The 26,854-nt window shown below is 42.9% G+C and overlaps 1 protein-coding gene across 2 annotated transcripts in view; it reads left to right on the top strand.

The window, feature by feature from the left end:
• Positions 1-26,854, top strand: part of dscama (Down syndrome cell adhesion molecule a) — a gene marked incomplete at both ends in the record, with an annotated part of 144,023 nt that overhangs the window by 96,827 nt on the left and 20,342 nt on the right. For both annotated transcript variants that reach the window (XM_080749014.1, XM_080749015.1), the window contains 10 exons: positions 265-543; positions 1,668-1,787; positions 3,118-3,297; positions 18,369-18,565; positions 19,199-19,295; positions 19,982-20,110; positions 20,891-21,058; positions 23,593-23,663; positions 24,379-24,622; positions 25,268-25,414. In XM_080749014.1, the coding sequence (XP_080605140.1) occupies positions 265-543; positions 1,668-1,787; positions 3,118-3,297; positions 18,369-18,565; positions 19,199-19,295; positions 19,982-20,110; positions 20,891-21,058; positions 23,593-23,663; positions 24,379-24,622; positions 25,268-25,414 (1,632 nt within the window). The remainder of the gene's footprint in view (positions 1-264; positions 544-1,667; positions 1,788-3,117; positions 3,298-18,368; positions 18,566-19,198; positions 19,296-19,981; positions 20,111-20,890; positions 21,059-23,592; positions 23,664-24,378; positions 24,623-25,267; positions 25,415-26,854) is intronic.

Here is a 26,854-nt window from a genome sequence, read left to right on the forward strand (position 1 = left end):
GGGAAGGACAAAAACAGTTGAGTGTCATCAGCGTAGCAGTGATAGGATAGATTGTGAGCAGATATTACAGCACCAAGGGATTTGGTGTACAGGGAGAAAGCTCACAACGCATTGCGATGTGATGCGTTGCGAGCTTGTAGATTAGCTAATTTCTTTTGTATATAGGGTTAAAGTGGTTGACTAATTCAGCTGGGGACCCCCTGGACCCCACTTTTGAGAACCACACGCCTTAAAACAATACGCTGCTCTGCTCTGTCCCCACAGTCCCGCCAACCATCCACCCCTTTGAGTTCCCCCGCTTCTCCATCGGCCAGCGCGTGTTCATCCCCTGCGTGGTCATGTCGGGCGACCAGCCGGTCTTCATCACCTGGCAGAAGGACGGCCGGCCCATCCCGGCCAGCCTGGGCGTCACCATAGACAACATAGACTTCACCAGCTCGCTGCGCATCTCCAACCTGACGCTGCTGCACAACGGCAACTATACCTGCATCGCCCGCAACCAGGCCGCCGCCGTCGAGCACCAGAGTCAGCTCATTGTGCGAGGTGAGACCACACTGATGCCCATTAATGCCAAGATTAACCGTATTCCATTTATGCAATAAATGGTTACTCTACCATTGAGTGTTTCTGACTAAACTACACATTACAGAAAAACCACTGAATGTTGAATGTTCATTTTCTCGGGTGTAATTGATGTCAGGAAACATGAAAAAAAGACATCATTTTTTTTTTTTATGTCATGACCCCTTTAACCCTCTAAGGCCCACGGTTGTAATATTACGTTTGTATTTTATCCAAAAAAAGGTTTAAATCATTTTATTTTAGCTCCCCCTACCACCTAAACACCACCATTGGATTCTATTGTTTAGTATTACAATGCCATTGGCCACAATATTTGCATATAAATACCCCCCACAGGGGCTGACATTCACACCCGCCACACCCGCTGAAATTCCAGAGTTTTGACGAACAACATCTCACTTTTTCATGGAAGCTATACCTCAAAAAAACATAAGTAAAATGCCTGTACTATTCTTTTTGGTGATCATTAGAATGTCTAGAACATGTACATATGTTATTATTTTGAAAAATATCCCCCATATGTAAATTAGAGCATGATTTATGATTTTTGATTTATGGCTATAAAATCTTACAAAAACATTTTTTTGAAAAAAACATTACATTTTCCTCTTAATAGGACTCCTACAACACCATCTGATTTTTCTCAATTTTTTATTTCAAGTATTTCTTAATGCGGGCCTTAGAGGGTTAAGTACAGGGGCGTCATTTGGGGCATCAGGGGATGGCATTTGCCACCCCCTAGTGTTCACATTTAACCTCAAATTATATTATTTTATGCATGTTGTCCATTCATTTAGCAACCACTTTCAACATGGCATCCCTATTTTGTGAATGTCAGTATAGGCGAACACTTTCAGACATTTTCTCTTTTCGTCCACAAACAAATAGTGAAAATTCTTTTTTAAAAAGATATTTTTTTGAAAACTTTCTACATTTTGGTCAAAAATGTAGGAAAGTTTTCAAAAAAAATAAGTTAAATTAAATGTGTCTGCGACCCACAAATGGGTCCCGACCCAGTGTTTGGGAAACAGTGCTTAGAGCACTCCACTATACACGACTAATCAATAACACCTTTGACTTTGCAGTGCCTCCCAAATTTGTGGTCCGACCCACAGACCAGGACGGCATCTATGGGAAGGCTGTGATACTGAACTGTTCAGCAGAGGGATACCCAGTTCCTACTATCCAGTGGGAGTACTCTAAAGGTACATGCATGCATGCTCACAAACAGTGGTGGAAAAAGTACTCACATTTTTTACATAAACTAAAACTAAAGTATCAATACTGCAATGTAGAAATACTCTGTTAGAAGTAAAAGTCTGTATAAAAATCTTTTGAAAATAGCAGATCTACAAGCTGTGAGCTTGTAAATCGGCTATTTGAAGTGGTTACTGCATGTTTTGTAATAATAATCAAAATCTATAAAGTAACTAGTAACTCAAATTTTTTTATAATTATAGTGGAGCAAAAGTACAATATTTGGATCCGAGATGTAGTGGAGTAGAAGTAAATGCATTGGAAAAAAGTACAAATGCCTCAAAATCTTTACTTAAGTACACTACGGTAATTAAGTAAATGTACTTAGTTACTTTACACCATTGCTCAAAACACACACACACACACACACACACACACACACACACACACACACACACACACACACACACACACACACACGCACACACGCCAATATCTTACCCATCTGTTCTATGTTCAACCACCCAGCTTCAGTAAGAGTACTTTGAACGTCACAGACGCTCATAGATTTTCCTCATTGAATTGCAAAATATGTTGTTTTTTCCCTGCGGCGAGTAGATCCTCCTTTTGTGGATGCCAACACAACAAACACAATGTCCTCAGCCTTGAGGTTGAATCTGAAAGCTAAGCAAGCATCCACCTCCGCAAGCTGCTAACAAACAACAGAGACGCCGCGTTAAAAGAAAAGGGCTTGCAAACTGCTCCAAAAGGAGGAAATACACGATATAGTGTCAGCTAGCCTATACTTGCATCACAGCATGTCGCCTATACTGAAGACTTGACAGGCCACCAAAAGCATGACACCATTACTCCTGTTTGTGTCAAATATTCTGGGCCCTGGTACAAGGATTCACTGCGAATATTCTTCATAGGGGGATGGGGTTTTACCCATTTAGACTGGGAACGCATTATTACGCATTATTTTGTGCTTTAACTATTGAAAAATAGCAGATATACATGTTGACAGGTGCTGCGCTGCGAGCTTGTAGATCTGCTATTTTTGAATATTTCAAATTCTTCAAAGGTTTTTAAAAATATTTGTTCCAGGGACCCTAGTTAGGGATTTTAGTTACAAATGTTCGCTTAAAAAATAGCAGATCTACAAGCTCGCAGCGTGGCACGCTGTGAGCTTGTATATCTGCTATTTTTCAATAGCTAAAGTATAAAACAATTAAGGTCCCCTCCACCTTGGGCCCTAGTAACTGAGTCCCCCTGCCCCCCCCCCCCCCCTGTGTGACGCCCCTGCAAATATTGATACAATGTATTCTTTTTTTCCAGGCGCTGGGGTGCCCCAGTTCCAGCCCATAGCCCTAAACTCAGGTTTCCGTATTGAGGTGTTGGTCAATGGCTCTCTGCTCATCAAACATGTGCTGGAGGAAGATAGCGGCTTCTACCTGTGTAGGGTCAGCAATGATGTGGGCGCCGACGTCAGCAAGTCCATGTACCTCATGGTCAAAAGTAAGTCCCGTGATTATGTGCTATATCTTAATTACAGTTCTTTGGAATGCACATAATGTATGTGAAGTTGAATATTTTTCAGTGTCAGGACTTGCAGATCTGCAGTAATTGCTAGCAAATAGGCTTGTTCATGGCAGCCATTTTGTCGCACTAATAGTGCTATAGTACAGCTATACAAGTGACTATTATGAGTTTATGACAAAGGCAGTTATAGCTTACCACACTGCGTGTACAGTATGTATGTATTGTTATTAGAGCATACTGTACCTCTAACCACCGCGTCCATATTCTGGGGGAAACAATAGCCAAAAGAAATATTTTGGGGGAAGAGATTTACAGGTACAGAGCCAACTCAGGCCCAGTTTACTAAGCATATAGAGGGTCTGATCAGTGGTTCTCAAAGTGGATTTCTGAGACTCTCCAGGTTCCTTTTTGGGGGTCTAAATTGACCCTCACAAGTCTGTACTGTAACTTGTTTGGTCATTGTTAAAGTTATGGGGAGACCTTCAAATTTCAAAGTTTGAGAACCAGTGGTCTAGATTAGTGGTTCTCAACCTGTGGGTCAGAACCCCCAGGAGGGTCGCCAAATTATTTTGGGGGGTCCCCAGATGATTAGTTTAACTCATACAGTGCCTATCCCGAACTAGTTCGGGATATTCGGGATCAAAAACAATTTTTTATTTGCTATTTTACTTACCCCGAGCTGCTTGGAGCAACGTGGGTGGTCCCGGCTCGCCCAACGCTCACCAACGAGAGACGCTAGATGCTCCGACGATTTATTCCATTGAAAATGGTTTAAAATAAAGTTTAGACCCCCCCCAATGTTCACCCAATGTTCATTGTAGGCGGCGCGACGTATTCCAGGGTGCCTATCCCGAACTAGTCCGGGATATTTAATGAAATGGAATAAAATGATAAGAGGCCTTCTGAAGCCTGGCCTGATTTTTCTAGCTACTAGCCGAAAGCTAGCAACGTCCCGGCCGGACGTTATTTTCGCCAATCTCCGCCTAATCCAATGAAAGACCACATCTTTGAAGGCTTGTATCTCTGGATTGTGTCTTTAGGGAAGCGGCGCGAGGTTTATTTACGGCGAAATCGCCCAAAAATGATCTTTTAGATGACAAAATGGGAATAGCCATTCTGTTAGCATTATCATCCGGGACATTTCCATGACGTGCATGAACGTGAGCACGTGAGGTCCTGGAAGGTGAGGTCCTGGAAGCTAAAGCGCTCGCCTATGAGAGATGCGCTGGCATTCTATGGCCCCTAGAGGGCGCTGGCACTCAATGAGTTAATGTGCAACATTAAATTGTTTTCTCACTCATCAGTAAACACACCAACATAAAGTTTAATTGTATAGAGGGTGCATATTTCTAAAGTGACAATTCAAGGATGTTTTAATACCTCAATACCTTGAAAATAGACAATCTACATGCTCACAACGCCTCGCAACGCGATTGCGAGGCGTTTTGAGCATGTAGATCGGCTATTTTCACAATAGAACCGTGTTATACAAAATGTAATGCCTCAACTCTTAGTGTTCGTCAGGGTGGGGGAGTCCCCAGTTAAAATATGACTATATTTGGGGGTTGCGGCCTGAAAAGGTTGAGAACCACTGGTCTAGATGATTAAAGCTCAAATGTGTTCAGGGAGTCTTCAAATAATCCTTCATTAGCGATACTGTACACTTTGACCCAGCTGACCTTCCTGGCGTCTGCAAAAGCTGCTCGGGGGGGTCGCTGGCTGGCTGCCGCGGGTGGCACCGGGAGGTCGAAGGTTAAATGACGCCGTGGTTCAGGGTCTGCTTTGTCCTCCGTGACAGTCAGGAAGCCACCGGGCACCCTGGTGTCTGCTGCACGCGGCACGCTTTCCGCCTGAGCGCGTCCTACGAAAGCAAACGCTCACTGTACTGCCACCACCACCGCCACATCGGCTGGGAGAATGCAGTGTTTATCCGCGCTGTGACCAGGGACTTAGCTCCCCTCCATTAAATCCTGAATTCTGCATGCAGGCAGGGGCTGCCATGTGGAAAAGAGGACTGAGGGATGGGGGGGGGGGGGGGGGGGGGGGGGGGAGAGAGGGAGGAAGTAAGGACTGGGTTATCCGTGTACATTCTTCCCCCTCTCTTCCTTTTATAATTTAGTCTTCGCCTCTTCTCTACAGCGCGCTCTCTTAAGACAGCTTATCCTAGTTTCTGCCTCTATATTTATGTGCATAAGGAAGGTTCGGCATTTTTTGTGTATATGGTTCAGTATAAATAGCCATCCACCTTCTTTTTTGTATCAGTGATAGCCCTCCCCTGTCGGACTCGGTTGTGTGCATGCGTTTGTCTAAACGGATGTTTGTTTAATGGGTTTTTCCTTTTGACGTCCTCAGTCACAATCTCTTGTTTTCAGGTTATGTTTTATTGAGGTAATTGTTCAGGATGGCTAAAAATGCACACCCAGAATATAGCAACATACAGTGCACTTCCCAAAGTCAGTGATACAGAAATCAAACAAGACGTTTTGCTGAGCTGTACATAATTCATCCAATTTGCTTATCAAATACAGCACACCGTGGGCCTTTATTATGATGCAGCTACCCTTTTTCCTAATAAGAATACTGCCCTCCTCTGGTAGAAAGTGAAATTGACAAACCATGATAGACCACAAGACTATTGCACCTGTCCCCCCCAAATGAAAGGCTTATTTTAGGATTCATGATTCGTCAATCAGTGATAATACTACATTCTCACCAATACAGACACTAGTTTCTGACTCCCACAAAATGTGCATTTCAATGTTTTCTTTTTATGGGTTTATATAACCATTATGGGTTATCTAAGGCTCCTAAAGCCATAACCAGCCCGCGTTCTCTTTTTCTTGACTATCACCAAATCCTGTTCCTTTAAACCCAAGTCGCATGATGAAATGTAGAAAATAACTGACCTATAAGCTGATAACGTATTGCATCTGTGTCACAGGTGAGCTTGTATGTCTGCTATTGTCAGCACGCGACGCCATATAGAGCAATGGAGTGTAAATTAGGCATTACAATCTCCATTGACTGACTTGGTTGAATAATAATAACCCTTCACAGACACACATGAGTCTCTACAACACATTCAGATACATACAGTAGCTGTACAGATGATCCAGAGTTGACTACAAGTAACTATATGACTCTGCATAATTGGTCTCTGTCAGTCTCATAATTGGTCTCTGTTTTCAGGATTCAAATTCAAAACTAGCTAAAGTAGCAGATCTCCAAGCTCAAAAATCGGCGCTTCGTGCTGAGTTTCGAGCTGAGTTTCGAGCTGCATTCCGAGGCGCGTTTTGTCCTGCATTTCGCTCTGCGTTTCGCGCTTATGGATCTCCTGCTTTTCATGTTTTTGTGTGACGCTAGCTGTAGTATGATCAAGTAGGACATTCCTTTATATAAACTTTATTACAGGCTCAAGGCCCACAGGGTAAAAACTAAAAACAATACATTACAAAAATAATAATAAAAAGAGAAACAGTACATTTAGAAAAACAAAACACACAAAAAGGTCAAATGTGGAGGTGAGAGGCTTCTACCCGACAGCAACAATACAGTGCCTTCTTCCCTACTACAACTGACCATTAAGTAATAACATCGTTAAATGACAAATGAACAAATACTGAATGCTCTGTTAAGTCGGTTGTCCAGTTTGTTGCTCATCTGTTATTTGTGCCAAAGGATTGCCTATCGTTCTGCAATATCCCTGTGTGCAGTGAGCACTGTCACAACACGAAATAGACGTATTTATTAGTTTGTTTTTCTCATTTTGTGTGTGCGTGCGTGTGTGTGTGCGTGCGTGTGACTGAGCATTCCCTCAGGTGTGAGCTCATCTCCCCGAGTGTCAGCTTGTTGTTATGATAGTCGTGTTGTCCCTGTAGTTGACTTGTCTCTCTGTGTAGTCAGGGGCGTCACAAGGGGTAGGAAAGTGGGACTGAGTTACTAGGGCCCAAGGTGGAGGGGCCCTAGTAACTTTAGCTATTGAAAAATAGCAGATATACAAGCTCACAGCGCGGCACCGAGTGCCGCGCTGCAAGCTTGTAGATCTGCTATTTTTGAAAAGTCGTGAAAATTTCCGCAATTTCCGCAAAATATGTATTTTTAAGTGAACATTTGTAACTCAAATTTTGCTTCAGGGGGGTCCCTGGAACTAAATATTTTGAGATGGGGGTCCGTGGCCAAATTCACATCATTTTGGGGGTCCTTCACATGAAAAGGTTTGAGCACCACTGACATAGAAACATAAGTTTCTTGCAAACATTTTCACGATTTTTCAAAAATAGCAGATCTACAAGCTCGCAGCGCGGCACTCGGTGCCGCGCTGTGAGCTTGTATGTCTGCTATTTTTCAATGGTTAACATTCATGCGGGGCCCGCAGTGAATCCTTGTACCCAGGGCCCAGAATTAGGTGTGACGCCCCTGTGTGTAGTAACCTGAAACTCCCTGGGCTCCCTTGGAACATAACCTCGCCCCCCCAGCTCCCCTGTGCGTGGGTGCGCGTGCATGTGTGTGTGGGTGTGTGCGTGCGTGCCTTCGTTTGTGTGTGTGTGCGTGTGTGTGTGTGTGTGTGTATGTGTGTGTGACAAAGAGCTCATTAACCCCAGAAGCCTCCGCAGGCCCTGAGCACCAGGAACCAAGTCCGGCCTGTAATTGTGTGGTGCAGTACCTGACCATAATGTTCTAATATAGGGCACCATACTATCTGACCATAATGTTCTAATATAGGGCACCATACTATACTGTAATGTTCTGCAATATGCAGTAGGCTGCCATAACGTAATGTTCTAATATAGGGCACCATACTATACTGTAATGTTCTGCAATATGCAGTAGGCTGCCATAACGTAATGTTCTAATATAGGGCACCATACTATACTGTAATGTTCTGCAATATGCAGTAGGCTGCCATAACGTAATGTTCTAATATAGGGCACCATACTATACTGTAATGTTCTGCAATATGCAGTAGGCTGCCATAACGTAATGTTCTAATATAGGGCACCATACTATACTGTAATGTTCTGCAATATGCAGTAGGCTGCCATAATGTAATGTTCTAATATAGGGCACAGAGCATAATGTTCTAGTAATATGCACTGCTACCTTAGTGTAATGTTCTAGTAATATGCAGTACCATAGTGTAATGTTCTAGTAATGTGCAGTACCTTAGTGTAATGTTCTAGTAATATGCAGTACCATAGTGTAATGTTCTAGTAATGTGCAGTACCTTAGTGTAATGTTCTAGTAATATGCAGTACCATAGTGTAATGTTCTGGTAATATGCAGTACCATAGTGTAATGTTCTAGTAATATGCAGTACCTTAGTGTAAAATTCTGGTAATATGCTGTACCATAGTGTAATGTTCTAGTAATATGCAGTACCTTAGTGTAAAATTCTGGTAATATGCTGTACCATAGTGTAATGTTCTAGTAATATGCAGTACCTTAGTGTAATGTTCTAGTAATATGCCGTACTTTAGTGTAAAATTCTGGTAATATGCTGTACCATAGTGTAATGTTCTAGTATGCAGTACCTTAGTGTAATGTTCTAGTAATATGCCGTACCTTAGTGTAATGTTCTAGTAATATGCTGTACCATAGTGTAATGTTCTAGTAATATGCCGTACATAGTGTAATGTTCTAGTAATATGCTGTACCATAGTGTAATGTTCTAGTAATGTCAGTACCTTAGTGTAATGTTCTAGTAATATGCTGTACCATAGTGTAATGTTCTAGTATTATGCCGTACCTTAGTGTAATGTTCTAGTAATATGCTGTACCATAGTGTAATGTTCTAGTAATATGCAGTACCTTAGTGTAATGTTCTAGTAATATGCAGTACCTTAGTGTAATGTTCTAGTAATATGCAGTACCAGAGTGTAATGTTCCTTGTACATGCTGTGCTGTTGTTTATCCAGGACAGCTTACCTTGTGGAATCCATTAGTGTTAATTTAACTCTGATACTGTCCAAATGTAACCAAATGGACCTGTGGTTACATTGGACATTGGTTACATTTGGTTACGTTGCACCTACAGTCTAGAGTCTAACACAGAGGATTTTCACTGTGTACTTAAGAGGCTTAGGAGCCAATTAGGGAGGCACACAAGCTGACGCATGGTAAAGTGCTCACGTGATGGATAGTATGATCTTCGCTGTGCATTATTGGCTGTTCCCAAGTTCAGCTCGGTTTATCCACCAGCACTGGAGATGTAGACAAATCGACACTCGCAACGATAGATGCAAGTTCAATGCAGGATCCATGCACTGTGGGTACCTGACACAAGTCCACGTACGCAAGCATGCGTGCACGCACACATAGACACACACACAAATTTGAATCAGAAACAACACACACTTTCGTTTAATTCAAAGACATTATGTACAAGCATGACTACAACGCACGCAGTGCAATGATTACAAAAAAGAGGAATGGCCCCTGTGGGTGAATGCAGTGGTTTAGACAGATCCCAGCCTGCCAGGCTATTGTAGTGGACTCCTGGGGAAATGAATTGCAGCTATTGTGATGTCCTAGCTTGGCACTTTCATTGTTATCAGTGTCTGTACACAGGCTAATGCCTAAAGTATGCTCCGTCGTACAGCGGTGTGTCGCCCTGAAAATAGCAGACCTACAAGCTCACAGTGCGCTGCATCTGCACCATGTTGTGGTCTTGTAGGTTGGCTATTTTGGGAGCACGATGTACTGTATGAATGGAGCTTAATGCCTCATCATAACACACCATGCATCATCCCGTAGCATCACTGCCCCACCTCTTCATTATCTATAAGCTGTCCTATGATGATGTCATCACGCGCCGAAATAGCCGATCTACAAGCCCCCAATGTGTCGCGGTGAGAGGCGTTGGGGGCCTGAAGATCGGCTATTTTCGGCGTGTAACACTGGCACACAATGAAATACAACAACATTTACAGACAGGGGAATTTGTTTGTGCAGAACATTGTACAATGTGTGTGTGTGTGTGTGTGTGTGTGTGTGTGTGTGTGTGTGTGTGTGTGTGTGTGTGTGTGTGTGATTTTTTTTTCTAAAGATAATTTTTTTGGGCTTTTATGCCTTTATTGGATAGGACAGTAGACTGACAGGAAATGGGGGGAGAGACATGCAGCAAAGGTCGACGGATCGGGAATCGAACCGGCGATGCCGTCAGGCATCAATGCCCATGTGGTATGGCCTGGACCAGTAGGCCAGCGGGCGCCCTGTGTGTTTATATATTAATAGTTTTTTAACCGCAGTAATATTATTTATTTATTTTGCTTTTTTGTTACAGTATTTTGTTACTTTTTTGTTACTTTTTCAATTCCCTGCCAAGTATTTTTCTACCTCCAAAACAGATGCAGTTGAGTCAATTCATTACTATACAGCAGATGCTATCAGTCAGTCAACAAGCACTCAGTGTTTATCAGTGCCAATTAAGACCAATCAAGTCTATTAGACGTCATAATGTTGCCAGACACTGCGATGAAAGCCAAGCACATAATGAGACTTAATTGGAGAAAAAACTGTGGCACATGCACCATCCTAACGTCCTTGAGAGAAACAGAGAGGAGAATCACGTTTGCTTTGTTTCCTATTTATGCAGCCAAATAGCCAGTGGTGGACAGTAATGAAGAACATTTACTTGAGTATCTGTACTTAATTTGAGTATTTGTAGTTTGCTTTTTATATACTTATGACTTTCACTTTCAAAGACAAATAGCTCACAACGTGTTCTAATGGGGTGAGCTGCTTTTTCATATTTTTTGTATTGTAATTTGTACTTTTAAATACTTTTTTTTTAATACCTGAGAGTATTTTTACTGCAGTACTCAAGTACAAATTCAACAAGCAGCTGTCACTTGTAGGTGGGTAACATTTTGACCAGGAGCGTCCATACTTTGCCTCAAGTACTGCCCACTGCCCTCCACCCACCTCGCCATCTGTGGGCATACCGTTGCTATCATGCTCCATGATCCAGGCCAATGGTGCAGCTAAAGGAATTATTTCAGTAAACGCAAACGTTTTCATGTGAAGACCCCCAAAATCATACTGTATATATTTGGCCACAGACCCCCATCTCAAAATATTTAGTTCCAGGGACCCCCCAGAAGCAGAATTTGAGTTACAAATGTTCGCTTAAAAAATACATATATTCCAAGATTTGCACACATGTTCACGACTTCAGAAATAGCAGATCTACAAGCTTGCAGCGCGGCACTCGGTGCCGCGCTGCAAGCTTGTAGATCTTCTATTTTTCAATAGCTAAAGTATAAAATAATTAAGGCCCCTCCACCTTGGGCCCTAGTAACTCAGTCCCACTCCCCCCTCCCCCCCCCCCCCCCCCCCCCCCCCGCTTGTGACACCCCTGCATAGTGCATACAGTGGCAAAGATATGCTAGCTTGCTCAACATCAGAGGAGAAACCACCGGACACCAGAGATGTGAAGAGGTCGTTTCAGAATGAAATACCAAACTCCTTTTGAAAAAGTGACCAAGATATTTAGCAGGCTCTCGTAGTCGCTCTGGATTAAGGGCATCTGCTAAATGCCTAAATTGTAAATTGTAAATGTGTTGGCATGCAATTCACAAAATATACCAATTTGATATAGTATGTCACGTAATTCTATGACTGCCAACATGATGACAATATTAACACTTTTAGACTAGGCCTATTTGCCAGTCATTTACATAGAGTAGCACTCACATTTTGTCCCCCAAAGGGAGTGTTTAGCATTTTATAAATCAACACTTTATATAGACATTTATATACTGTAGACGCTTTATATACAGTAACTTACAGTAGGTGCTTATGGAGATGAATGCTGAAAGCCTCAGATCGGGGTGTCTCGTTTCTGCCCAGTTTGCTCCATAAACGCTGGCTCTAAAATAGATTGTAGACCATTTGGAGTGTCCATTCAGGAATCATTTAACTGCAGTCGGGCAGAAACCTTGTATCTCCATGTTTCAGATTGTAATTTTTTTCTGTAAAGTAATGCCCTACTGCAGTACTTCATCATACATGTGTCGCACAAAAGTAGTGAAAATATACAAGCTCCGTCCATTTCCCTATTTAGATTTTTTTTTTTTTTTTCAAATGATAATTAAGAAAAGGAAAGGTTTTGGTCATCCAAGGTTTCCATCCGACAGCAGCCATTTCATATTGATAACCCCTTAGGCCCTCTGTACGTAGTAAAACACTCCTGTAATTGCTCCGCTCTTGTGTCCTTCGTGCACCAAATCTTGCCAGAAACAGCAGATCTGCAAGCTCATTGTGAGCTTGTAGATATTTTCGGCAAATCAGCAACAGGGATGCCATGGCTCAAGTGGTTTACTCACACACACACACACACACACACACACACACACACACACACACACACACACACACACACACAGAACCGTCTTGCTCTTGTTGTTTTCAGCGCCGCCGAACACCACCCGATAAAGACATTTTCAGCGTTTCCTAGTCTCTCTCTTAGTCTTTTTTTTTTCGCTTTCCTTTTTCTTTTTTGTACTCTGCATTGCGACATTCGGGGCGGCGATTGTGTAATCATCATACTCCCTGTGAAAATCAATGGCAGGTTCCATGTTCTATTCCTGGCTACTAGAAATGGCCCATTCTAAGAGCAGAGATTGGAGAGAGAAGAGAGAGGGGGGGGGGGGAGACGGGGAGAGAGGAGAGACTGTCCGATGCTGGTTGGCATGGTAACCTGGCCAGGTGAAAGGGAGCCTGGGAGAAGAAGAGAGGCGGGGGGGAGTATAGTGGAGGGAGGGGGGCTTTTGTCTCATGGGAGCAGCCAATCAGCAACCAGCCTACCCCCCCCCCCCCCTCCCCATACAATCCCCCGCAGGCATACTGTGTATCATCAGTGCCCTCTGGGTTGTTGTGAAGGAACAGGACACTGTGCTGCTACAGCTACACTCTCTACAGCACAGCAGCCAAGCTCAACCTGTGGGCTGAGGCCCACTGGTGGCCCGTCAGGATATTACAAGTGGGCCCCCACAGAATGATTGGCCAAACACTACGATTTTCTTTTATAAGGTTGTTGTCGGGTGGAAAACTTGTTTGTCCAAAACCGTTGGTTGTGTGCTTGGTAGATCTGCTATTTTCACTAGTTTTGTGTGACGGTCTTGTGTGATGAAGCAGGGCTTTAAAAAAAAATAACGTGGAGATACAAGGTTTCTGCCCGATAGTGACGATATATAACATCAATATTTAAAAGAAAAAATGATGCAAAACAAATGTCATGGTGTTTTCTTCTTTAAAACCTTAGAAAATGTGTTTTCATTGAGATACCAGTAAATAGGAACTTATAGTATACTATGTGCTAATTTAACTGTAAAAACTCTCTGTAGAGTCAAACTGACACTCAGGTTAAACGTCACCCCCACACACCCTCTCACTGCTTTCTTTCCTTTCTCTGTACCTCCAACACCCCTGTCCCCATAATACTGCTGAATATTGCATATTACACACACACACACACACACACACACACACACACACACACATCAGTAGTGCAATTATAGGAGCATCAAGTGCACCTCAGGGCTGGCTCAGCTGTGCTTCTTGCACACACAAACACACACACACACACACACACACACACACACACACACACACACACACACACACACACACACACACACACACACACACACACACACACACACACGTGCATGCACACGCACGCACACACACACACACACACACACGCACGCATCGTGTGGCACGACCACATACATGCACATCTGCAAACGCTTGTGTGTACAGTACACACATACACACGCCCAAATAGTACAGTGTGGCTTATCTCTAAGCCTTGTGTCTTGCAACACAGAGTTTTTATTTCTTTATTGATGTTTTCCTCTCTGAAAATGCACATTAAAGACAATTTGAATTGCGCTTTTATCTGGAATACTGTCTGCCTTAAATAATTTGATTTCACTCTCTGTTTGTGGAAGGGCATCCAAGTAAATGAGTACACAAATGATCCAGAATTGGTGGACTTTTACCAACATCAGTAAATGGGCTGGGACAATTTTAGTCATATTTAATTGACAATTGTTTGCTGGTCACAGAAACCAGTAAAATCTCCATTATGTAAGCCTTCAAAATGAGTACTTGAGGTGAGGACTAGTGGTGCCAAAGTCTTGAAATAAAGATTATAAGACGACTAATGAAATAGTGTAAAGAGCATTTGAAATGTAATTACAAGTGAATTGAAACATTTCGTTTCCTATTTTTTCAGTGTAGATCGTAGAGAAAATCTAGATTTGATTGACACGGATATAAACATCCCCACTATAAACAGACTTTGGTGGCCTAACCTTGATAGACCTGGCTGTTAAGGACAACTGATGAGAGAGTTATAGGCTGTACATATACTCTATTCCTTCTGTTTATATTCTGTCCTGTGTATTCATTCATAATTGTGACCGAAGGTCGCAGTTTACTATGAGAAACGTCACAGCTTGTTAGTGTCCGTCTGTGTAGACGTGTACACATTTTTACGGTCTATGGGTTTGCCGCTCTGACATCATGCTCTGATGTCACTGTAATGTCAGGGGAACCACTCTAACAGAATGGGTTTGCTGCTCTGACATCACTCTCTGGCTTCACTGTGATGTCACACTAAGAGAATCCCTTTTATGTCCATTTATGGAGTTCCCTGATGTCATCAATATTAATGATGTCCCGTTCGAGAGATCCCTGTGATGCCAGGGGGAACAAATCCCTTTTATGCCCATATATGGAGATATGGAGATCCCTGTGATGCCACGGGAACAAATCCCTTTTATCCCCATATATGGAGATCCCTGATGTCCATAACCCTGATGTCCACATCCCTGATGTCCACATCGCGTCTTACTAGTTATATTCATTGGTGATAGACTGTACATGTATTCCCGTGCAGATACTGTTAGCTGTGTCACAACCCAACATAACCATTCTGTTGTATTGCATTTATTTTTATTTGCTCTTGACTCTGTAGTTAAACTCTTACACCTGTTGCTACATTGACACCCTGTTACTTTCATTATCTTATTTTACCTTATCTTATCTTGTGTGTCGTGAAATCTACTTCCTCAACAGAAGTTTACGAATGCATTTATTTGGATTATCAAACACCTTGTGTATAGTTGCACTCTTTGTAGTCTGTATGTTCTGTAGTTCATGTCTCCCGGCATGCCATCCCAACCCGTCAGTAGTGTCAACAACATTGCTGTGCGCCTCCTCCTCCTCCTCTGAGCAACTCGCACGGCAAAAAACGAGAGCGACGTAGCTTTGCTCCAAAACGATAGCGTTTACATAAAGCCAGAGCGGGGTTATTTCTTATCCCCCCCTCCTCTCCTTTTCCAAGCGCGCCTCGGCCTCACTAAAAATTCATACTTGTCATGCAAAATAAATCAGCGTTCTTTTTCCGTTCGCCGAGCTCCAAATGGCTGGGGAGTGAATAAGAGATGAGGCTTAAATGTTTGCAACCCCTTGCCTGACGCTTCCCATCACATCACAGGAATCATGCATGCTCTGTGCCTCTATGTCTGTGTGTGTGTTTGTGTGTGTGTGTGTGTGTGTGTGTGTGTGTGTGTGTGTGTGTGTGTGTGTGTGTGTGTGTGTGTGTGTGTGTGTGTGTGTGTGTGTGTGTGCGTGCGCGCGTGCGCTTGCGTGTGCGTGCACACATTTGTGTGTGTGTGTATGGGAGTGAGAAGAAGAGCAGCAGAGACAGACGGAGAGAGGATGCATGTGTGCGTGTGCATCATGTACATGTGTGTGTCTGGGAGCAGGGGGGGGGGGTGTTACACACACTGTTGTGGGTGTAATGAGGCGTGTGCGTCGTTAGTGTGTATTTAAGGCTGTGTCTCCAGCGTTGTCTGAGCAGCGCTGCCGTACCAATAGGGACCCTCCGGTACGAGCCAAGGCTGCTTGTTGCCATCAGCTGCAACATCACAGGGAGGATGTGTGCACACTTAAGAGAGATGTTCAAACCACAGCGTGAGAGTGTAATGTAATGCTTCATTTGCATCCCGTGGTACCGCGCTCCGCTGTGGCTTATCTAAGCTCATCAGGTTTTGTCAGTGAGCTGACGTATAACTTAACCACAGTCTTAGACCCTCTATACCAGGGGTCTTCAACGTTTTCAGTCCAAGGACCCCTTAGTTGAGAGAGAGATGAAGCAGGGACCGCCACAACCTGTTAATAGATTCCATATAGTTTTATCGTTTGACAGCACGATCATCAGTGTATTTTGGATTCATTCAAGTTCAAGTTGTTCAGGATTGGAAGATTTGGAGGACACCCTGTAGTAACTCTGAGGACCCCCTAGGGGTCCCGAACCCCCTGTTGAAGACCCCTGCTCTATACCACTGGTTCCCAAACTTTTTAGCTCGAGACCCAATAGAAATTAGGCTTTTGCCCGGGACCCAAACTAGTAAAAACAGCAGATCTACAAGCTCACAACCCGTCGCGGCTTAAACATTTGTTTTCTAATTTATGGAATTTCTTAGATTTTGTATTTATTTATGCATGAAATGACTTGGAAAGATCATTGCATTTATCATGAAAATCTTTGCTTTTTTTGTAAATGTTTTTTTTGAAAATGTTTTGAAATAATAATAATTAAAAACAAAATGTAGGAAACAAAAAACCAAGGGACCCATAAAAATGTGTCCGCGACCCACACATAGGTCCCGAACCAGAGATTGGGAACCAGTGCTCTATACTTACTGGTAAAGCTGATCCCAGTTGCACTGTACTTTAGTGTGCTCTTGTTCTTTGCCAAAAACGGCAGATCTACAGTATGAGCTTGTAGTTTTGCAACTTTGTACGTTTCCTCCGGAATAGGGATGCTGGGGTTCAAGTGGTTACGCTTAATGCGTACCAGAGTGTCCACTTGACGACATGAACCCCAGCGTCCCTTTTCTGGGGCAACCTTTCGGGGGAAATAGCAGATCTCCAAGCTCACAACGCATTGCGTGTGTGAGCCATTGTGAGATTGTAGATCAGATATTTTGAGCGAAGATCTGGACTCCGAAGATCTGGACTCCGGTCAGAAGTAGATTGGATTATAACTTAAGTGTTTAATGAACCACAACGACTGCTCTCTTTCCATGCAAAACTAATAGATTATAAACAAGGCTACTGAGGTATGTGATGCATTGGATATGATCATTCTGACGTGTCAAATCATGAATAAGCTACATTAAGCTATCAGTTAAGTAGTTGCATTATAAATGCAAATCTTTCAGCTTCAAACTCACTGTAATATCTGCACTTAATTATAGAACACGTTAAGTAACACTATTTCAGTTTTGACCCGATGCCTTTGTTAGGCAGTGTTGCACAAACTGAAATGCACAATGGTGCGTGAAAGGATACCAACATCCGTCATGTTGACAAATGTTGACACTCTCAAGACTTAACCACTTAAAGGCCACTGGTTCCCAAGCACTGGGTCAGGACCCATTTGTGGGCCACGGACCAATTTTTATGGGTCGCGACTCGAGTTAAAAAAAAAAAATCACCCTCTCCAAAAAATCTAATTATACATTTTCAAACAAACAAACAACACACATCTAGGAAATTCCATAAATAAAAAATATTAATAATGAAGAGCATGTGTAGATCTGCTGTTTTCACTAGTTTGGGTCCTGGGCAAATGTCTAATTTCTCTTTTGGGTCTTGAGCTAAAAGGTTTGGGAACCACTGCTCTAGGGCCTGAGTTGCTGGCTCTGTACTCTGTACCGTTTTTCACCGTTTACATCAAATCTCTATATGCAAGCTCACAATGCGACATGTGACATGTGTGACATTGTGACATGTTGTAAGTTTGTAGCTCAGCTATTTTTGGCCAATGTTCCCCCCCTTAGAGTGTGCCACTTTGCACAGCATTTCAAGTTTGTGGATCTGCTACTTCTGATGCTTTTTTGTGACGCTGTATTATGATGTAGGCTGTTAATTTATGAAAAAATACAAAATGTAAAAACATGGAGATAAGCGGTTTCTGCCCGACGAGAAAACATGCAAATATCTCTCTTGGTGGTCTCGCGGTGCAGTCCCTGCCATGATCACCTCCTACCCCAACACCACGCTGGCCACGCAGGGCGAGGAGAAGAGGATGAGCTGCACGGCCCACGGGGAGAAGCCCATCATGGTGCGCTGGGAGAAGGAGGAGCGCATCATCAACCCCGAGACCAGCCGCTACGTGGTCACCATCAAGGAGGTGGCCGACGAGGTCATCTCCACCTTACAGGTACTGCTCCAGTGGTAGATAAAGTGCTCACATCTTGTACTTAAGTAAAGGTATCAACACTGCAACATAGAAGTACTCTGTTACAAGTAAATGTCCAGAATTCTAAGTTTACTTGAGATGTACAGTAAAAGTACAATATTTGGATTTGAGATGCAACCTTTTCATTTCAAGGAATGGTTTTCATGTGAAGGACCAGCAAATGTATGTGTATTTGGCCGCAGACCCCCATATGAAAATATTTTATGAGAGTGATAGGGACCCCCATTCAAGATTTGTGTTGTTGAAATGTTTTTAAAATATTCCAAATGTTTTCAAGTTTATTTGTATTTTTTTGCAGAACTACAAGGTCACAACAAGTCGCATTGCGCTACGTTGCGAGCTTGTAGATTTTTAAATATTGGCCTGAAATGTTTGAACTGATTGTGATGCTACTGTGTATAAACTAATGTTGCTGGGGACGCCCTGGAACCCCAGCAGGGAACATCAACAACAAGAGCTCAGCTATCAGTGCCAATTACTGTATTGTGTAATCCATTTGTTGCAATAAATGGTTAAATCTATGGCAAGAGTGTTCCTGACTCAAATACAGTTTTAAAGGTGTTTTTCTTTTCTCAATTTCTTGCTGAACATCAGATTATGCCCACGGTGAGAGAGGATTCCGGCTTCTTCTCTTGCCACGCCATTAACTCCTTTGGTGAAGACAGAGGCATCATTCAGCTCACAGTGCAAGGTACACAGAACAAACTTTTATGTCCAAAAACCTGTGCAAAATTCATTACCTGTGTTCCTATGGATCCAGTGTAGTTATTATAGTTACAACCATGTATTCCTATTTTGTAATAGAATTGCGATAAAATAAAGGCTTAAAAGATATTTCACTTTAAAAAGAAAAAAAAAACTTTTGGTCAATATTTAGATATTTGATGTAAATGCTATCAGTCGTCCTCCTCCAGGAGGAGGGCCCCATACACACCCATTGTAACTTGAAACTCCATTTTAACCATGATAGATTCATTTAATGAATCTATCATGGAATTAATCTATCATGGTTAAAATGGAGTTTCAAGTTACAATGGGTGTGTATGGGGAGGCGTCCTGCAGGAGGAGGGCCTGATAACATTTACATCAAATATCTAAATACTGAATGAAGCAAATTAAAAACTGTTCAGGGTGTTCATAAAAGCCTGATTAGACGATAAAATGACCAAAAGTTTTTTTTTAAAGTGAAATATCCCTTTAAGTATTTATAGGATGAAGATGAAAATATGGGTGGTACAATGTTTCTGCCCGACAACAACGATATGCTACAGTATACTGTCGTGTTGATATGGGACATTGCAACCTGCATGCAAGGGAACAGGACAGTGTTCAGTGTGCAGTAACAATGAAATAACAGCAGTATAATGTGTCTCCCAGAGCCCCCCGACCCCCCAGAGGTGGAGATCAGAGAGGTGAAGGACAGGACCATCGCTCTGCGCTGGACCATGGGCTTCGATGGCAACAGCCCAATCACAGGCTTTGACATCGAGAGCAAGAATAAATCGGGTAAAGGAGGACATGACCGATACACGAATGAACCCATTTTCCACTCTCCGAATTCAGGTTTTACTGCTCGGGCTCATTACGTAATGTTAGTTCTTATCTTAGGCTTTTGCTGAATGCCGAATCTCTCAGGATGAGATTCGACCCCCTTATAACAGGGGTCTTCAACAGGGGGTCCTTGGACTTACTACAGGGGGGCCGCCAAATCCTTGTGTGATAGGATAATTCTTTAAAATTAACAACTTGAACCCTCGCATCCCTATTCCGAGGAGAACTTTAGCCAAACATAGCAGATCTACAAGCTCTCAACGCCTCGCGCCACGAGGCGCTGAGAGCTTGTAGATGGGCTATTTTTGGCAAATAGGTTTGTTGTAGAGGTAAAAAAAAAGAGCAGACAAAGTACATAGTGAAAGGTCAAGTTTACAAAATATCCACTATTTAAATGTCTGAAAAAACACATTAACATGAATCCAACATACACTGATGACAGTGCTGTCAAACAAGTCTATGAATCTATCTGAGAAATCGATGAAAATCTGCATCACACATTTATACAATATGTAGAGGAGGGGTCGCTGCTTCATCTCTCTCTCAGCTAAGGGGTCCTTGGCCTGAAAACGTCGAAGACCCCTGCCTTATAATATTCACTTTGTCTTAGAGTGCCATAATTCAATAGAGCCTTGGCCTTAATGCACTTAGCTGGCTTTGACCTTTTCCAAACCCCGGCTGTGGTCGTCCTTGGTAACCCCAATAAACGTTGCCCCCTCCCCCTTCCCCGCGCAGCCTCCTGGGACACGGCTCAGAAGACCAAAGACGTGTCCCCGCAGCTGAACCAGGCCACCATCATTGACCTGCATCCCTCCTCCACCTACAACATACGCATGTTCGCCAAGAACCTCATCGGCAAGAGCGAGGCCAGCAACGAGCTCACCATCACCACAGACGAAGCAGGTAAACACGAGACACACGAGAGAAAATTGAGCTGTGTTTCTCAAACTTTCACATTTCTTTTTTTTTTTATATATATTTTTTATTTAGGGACAGTCATTATAACTTTACATCATTTTCATTTCACAGTTTTTCTATTGTCCGTAAAGTTTTTACTTTTCTTTTAAACACACAAACCAAAACACAAACACAACAACAACAACATGAAATAAATAAAATAAAAAAATAAATTTGGGAGAGTTAACAAAAGTTTACTTTAGAGATTACGGTAAGTACAAAGTAATATACCTGAAGACATGAGAGAGCATATTTAGCTGTGAGCATTAATTTATATCAGTCATGTGAGTGAGGTTTTAAGGATAAGACAGTGTTTTAATCACTCAGTCCTCAAACATTCACATTTCAAGTTCTTCCCGTAACTCTGACAGTGTACAAATGGAACAAAATGAACCCGTCAGGGTTCATTTGGTTCCATTTGTACACTGTCAGAGTTACAGATTTACATGGGTCAATTTAGACCCCCATAAAGGAACCCAGAGAGTCCCTGGAACCCACTTTGAGAACCACTGAAATAGAGTCTGCACTCTGGTGATGCTGAAAAGGTGCTGCTGTATTTTTATTGCGTCGTCGACGTTTCGATCAATCAGATCTTCGTCAGGACATACCGTGTACACATGCATGTATATGTTACATACCGGTACATGTATATTTTATTTTGTGATACTTTTGCTCGTCTTGCACCTGGGCCACAGATGTTCGTGCACTACCCTCCTCAAACACCTCCCTGTCCCGATGGGGAATAAAAGACTGTTATCTCATGCACATCCTAGCTTATGCACACACAAAGATAAACACACACGCACTCACACACGCACATGCATGTCACGCACACATTACTGTACATAACCCGATTTCATAAAGCGCACCTGGAAATTGATATGCTGTACAATACTGCATTGTACACCAAAACAGAGGTAATGTATAATACAAAAACAAAAGTGAACAAGCCGACAGACAGACAGACCTGTGTGAGTAATGCTTATTTCATACTCCATCGTATACCAGTGTTGTGCGCCGAAAATAGGCTTTCTAGTAGATTTTCGGACACTGGTGTACGCCCAAAGTATATTATAAAGGGCAGTTCACACCAAGCACTAACTATAAGTAAGATAAGTTCTAAGTCAAGTGGATGCCAAAGTAGGCTTCGCACCACAACTAGGTTATAGGGCATATTAAAACATTTTTAAGAGAAAACAAAACAAACAAAAAAAAGTGAATATTCGACTTCGGAGAACAACGTCGAATAGTGACTTTGATATTTGAATATTTGAATATTCGAATATTTGGTGAATGCCCTACTAGGTTATAACAAAGACAATGGTGACTGATATGTAGTTGTAGTTATAGTGCTTGGTGCGAACGCCGTCTTAAATCATGACGGGAAGGGCCGGAGGTCAGCTGAGTCAATTCATTTACAGTCCAGTGACATCAGCTCCGTTGCCTCTGTTGCATTATTGAACACATGCTGACCCCGCACTCAGAGCACAACTTTTCAATTAGCGGCCCCAGTAGTAAATGTCACACCGCGGTCAATAGAGTGAGGGTCGGGGCTCTCTCCCCATCCCCCAGCGCTGCTTTTACCCCCAATAGAGCACTCCTCATTCTCCTCCTCGACCCTCAATCATCCACACAAACCTCCTCCTCCATAAACATGATGTGTCCTATTTGTTAAAGTGAAGTCCACTCTGACAGGAAGGATTCAGTGCTACAGTACACTACTGTACTGTATATCCTGCACAGATGTTGCCTTAACAGAAAGGGAGTATAATCGTTGCTGTCGGTCAGAAACCTCCTATTTCCATATTTAAACTTTTTGTGGGGGTTTTCCCCCGTAAATTAACGCCCTACTTGATCATACTACAGTGTAACACAAAAGCATCAAAAGTAGCAGATCCACAAGCTCAAAGCGCGGTGTGAAGAGAGCTTGTTGGATCAGATAATTTTTGCTGTTTTTTAATTTGAATCCTGAAAAGTGAACAGTTTTGGACATATTGAGGTTTCCACCCGACAGCAGATGGCTACTCAGATGGCTCTGATGAGCACATGGTGGGGGTTCAGTAGTCTCGCATAGCCAGACAACTATTCTACAATCTCTGAACGCTACACAGAGTCTAGAACTACAGATCCTGAAAGCTGAAAACAGGAAGTTGTCATGTTTGTCATTTCCGTTCTCGAAAATATATTTAAAAATATACTTTTTGCCAAGCAGTCAGCTACATGTACTGCAGTATGGTTACATTAGCATAACTTTGTGCGAATGCAAAGACGAAACGATGTGCCGCGTTGGGCGCTTGGTGATCTGCTATTTTCAAAACTTCTTGAGAAAACGTGAAAAATCTGGAATATTTGTGAAACATTTGGGTGGGTCCCTGGCACAAAGTATTTTGTGATGGGGGTTCACGGCCAAATCCATATGATTTTAGGGGGTCCATGACATGAAAAGGTTTGAGAACCACTGCTCTGTGTTCTCTCCTCAGCTCCTGATGGACCACCTCAGGAGGTGCAGCTGGAAGCCCTCTCCTCTCAGAGCATCAGAGTCACCTGGAGGGTAAGATAAGATGATACCACCGCTAGCACTGTTTCTGCAGCAATGGTCCATGGCAGGCACGTGCACACATAGACATCAAAGGGGGCTTAAGCCCCTGCCCTTTTACCTGTCTGTAAAAAGTGCCCTCTCCAGGCCATGGATGCAGTTTTTACTATGGTGAAAGAAATGCAAATGCCCTCTTTCCATGCCATATGAAGGCAGCATTCAAGAGAATTGCCTTGTTCAAACTCTCCTAAACTTGAATGCAGCGTATTATGTTGAAAGAATTGCCCTCTCTGTGTAGAAATCCATGCTGTTACGCCACATCTCCAGTATTCACTTGATTATGCTTAGTTCAGTGTGTTATCAAGTATCGCTGCGACGCTGCGACGCGCTGTGAGCTTGGAGGTCTGCTATTTTCGATATTTTTACCAAAAGACCCTTTTAGAAATCAAAGTATCCTGATGGTTTTGCCCATCCAGCACCATGCATTTGGGTCCCCATCCGGAATCAATGGGGGTAAACTTACTATAATCACATTTTTGTCTTGCGACAAATACAAAAAAATACAAAAACATATTATTGGCATGAGTAATCAATAGATAAAAAGTCATTTTGGGGGTGAACTATTCCTTTAGTTGATGAAAAAGCATAAAACGTTGTTATCTCATATGGAGACACAAGGTTTCTGCCTTACAGCAACAATACCCTTCTCCTCTTCTCCTGCCACCACCAGGCGCCAAAGAAGCACCTCCAGAACGGGGCCATCCGAGGCTACCAGGTGGGCTACCGGGAGTACAGCTCCGGGGGGAACTACCAGTTCAGCGTGATCAGCATGGAGACCACCGGGGACAACGCAGAGAGCCTGGTGCTGGACAACCTGAAGAAGTTCACCCAGTACGGAGTGGTGGTGCAGGCCAGCAACAGTGCTGGGACGGGGCCGTCCTCTACGGAGGTGGCCGCCACCACACTGGAGGACGGTGAGTACATGCAAGGGTGTCACACCACATTCTGGCTCCCTGCGTATACAAGGATTCACTGTGGGCCCCCCATGAATGTTCTTCATATGGGGAGGAAGGCACCGACTAGATCTGCTATTATAAATCTTGAAGATTTGTGCAATTATTTGGCCACAGACCCCCATCTCAAAATATTTCGTTCCAGGGACGCACCCAGAAGCAAAATTTGAGTTACAAATGACTGCTTTTAAAAAATACATACCGTAATATATTCAAAGATTTGCACACATTTTCACGACTTTTCAAATAGCATATTGCCGCGCTGCAAGCTTGTATATCTGCTATTTTTCAATAGCTAAAGCCCTCCAAACAGCACCTCAGACCCATCCAATGCCCTCCAGTGTTGTCTCAATGCCCCCGGTGGGATTGAACAACCCCCGTTGAGAAACACTACTCTAAAGACGCAATACACACAGTACACAGTAAATTATTGTAGAGGCTGAAGAGTCTGGAGAAACATGTTTTCATGTTGGAAACTAAAGTAAGTATATACCACCATCTAGTGGAGAATTGAAGAATTGACAGAGGTAATCAGAACACTCTCAGGCAGCACCCATGTCTGTTGTCTTAATTTTTATTTTATCTTTTCCTTGTTCTCCCCCTCAGTGCCCAGTCGTCCCCCAGAGAACGTGCAGGCCACGGCCACTTTACCAGAGGTCATCTCCTTGTCCTGGTTGACCCCTCCCAAAGAGGCCCTCAATGGCAACCTGCTGGGCTTCAGGGTGATCTACTGGGCTAACCTGCCTGATGGAGGTACAGCACTACAGTACTCATATTGATACCACCTCACATACTGGACATGAAAGCTCGCACACAAAATGGTTTAGAACGCTGGTTCTCAAAGGTTTTAATTTCAAGGACCCCCATAACTCTCAGAGTGTACAAATGGAACCAAATGGACCATTATGGGTCCATTTGTACACTCTCAGAATTATAGGCCAATTTGAGGACCAGTGGTTTAGCATTGCTGCAGGTTCAATTCCCATCGGCTCTAACCTCAGCTTCTCTCCAGTGGTTTTCAAACTTTTTGTGGCCAAAGGGCAAGGCACACACAGCTCTTTGTGAGCTTCTAGATCAGATGTACTGCTACCTTTGAGCATTTGTGAAAGGATTGAATAAATAATAATAGGCAATTGGGCAAGTTTATTTGTGTAGCAAGGCAATTCCAAGTACACACAACATCAAGCATCAAGACAACAAGACAGCAAAATGAACACAATATTAAAGGACATTTGAATATAATACCAATAACAGAAATATAAGAGAAATTACAATGCAGAAGAATGTTACAACAATCTAATTAAAAGGCATCTCACCTACAGTATAATGCCCCCCCCCCCCTCCCAAATTTTTAAGTAAAACCTTTTGTATAAATAAATATGTATTCTGCCAGAGTTAAAATATCGCCTAGCCTCCGCTTACCAGAGATTTCGAAGATCCCCAAACTTTTTTTCCCAATGCGGATGTAAACAAAGGAGATGACATACAAATGTATGCAGTATAAATAACTCAATAAATGTGTAAAAAGTAAATAATAATTACTCACAACAACCCATAAGAATGTGTCGGCGACCCACAAGTGGGTCCCGAGCCAGTGTTTGGGAAGCGCTGGTCTATTAGAAGCCAGACATCACACTCAGCTCAACGCGCCAACATGTCAGCTGGATGGTTTGTGACAGCGGGGTTGCCTTTGACCCCTTGACTGTCACATCTCATCGGCCTGTCGTTGGAACAGGACTGCTCAGGGCCTGACAGCCACTACTAGTTTGCATGGTAACAGACCATAGAAGACCAGGGCCTTCCCTGCGCCATTTAGCCATCATTTACTGTTACACCAGTGGTTTTCAACCTTTTTCATTCCAAAGACTAGGGCATTCACGAATAGTGATTTGTAGTATTCGAATTATTCGACCTCAAAGTATTCGAATATTCGACAGGACTGGTCAAACTGTCAAATATTAAGTAAGCAAGAGGCAAACATTGTGAAAATAGCCGATCTACATGCTCACAACGCCTCGCGTTGCGAGGCGTTGTGAGCATGTAGATCTGCTATTTTCACAATATTTATCTGCGGAACCGAGTCACATTAGCGGTAAATGTAATACCTACAATTCCAAGTGCTTGTCGGGTGGGAGTCCCCAGTTCAAATATGATTATTTTGGGGGTCACAGCCTAAAAAGGTTTGAGAACTCC

This window comes from Nannobrachium achirus (genome assembly GCF_963921795.1).
Source record: "Nannobrachium achirus genome assembly, chromosome: 19".
Classification (NCBI taxonomy): domain Eukaryota; kingdom Metazoa; phylum Chordata; class Actinopteri; order Myctophiformes; family Myctophidae; genus Nannobrachium; species Nannobrachium achirus.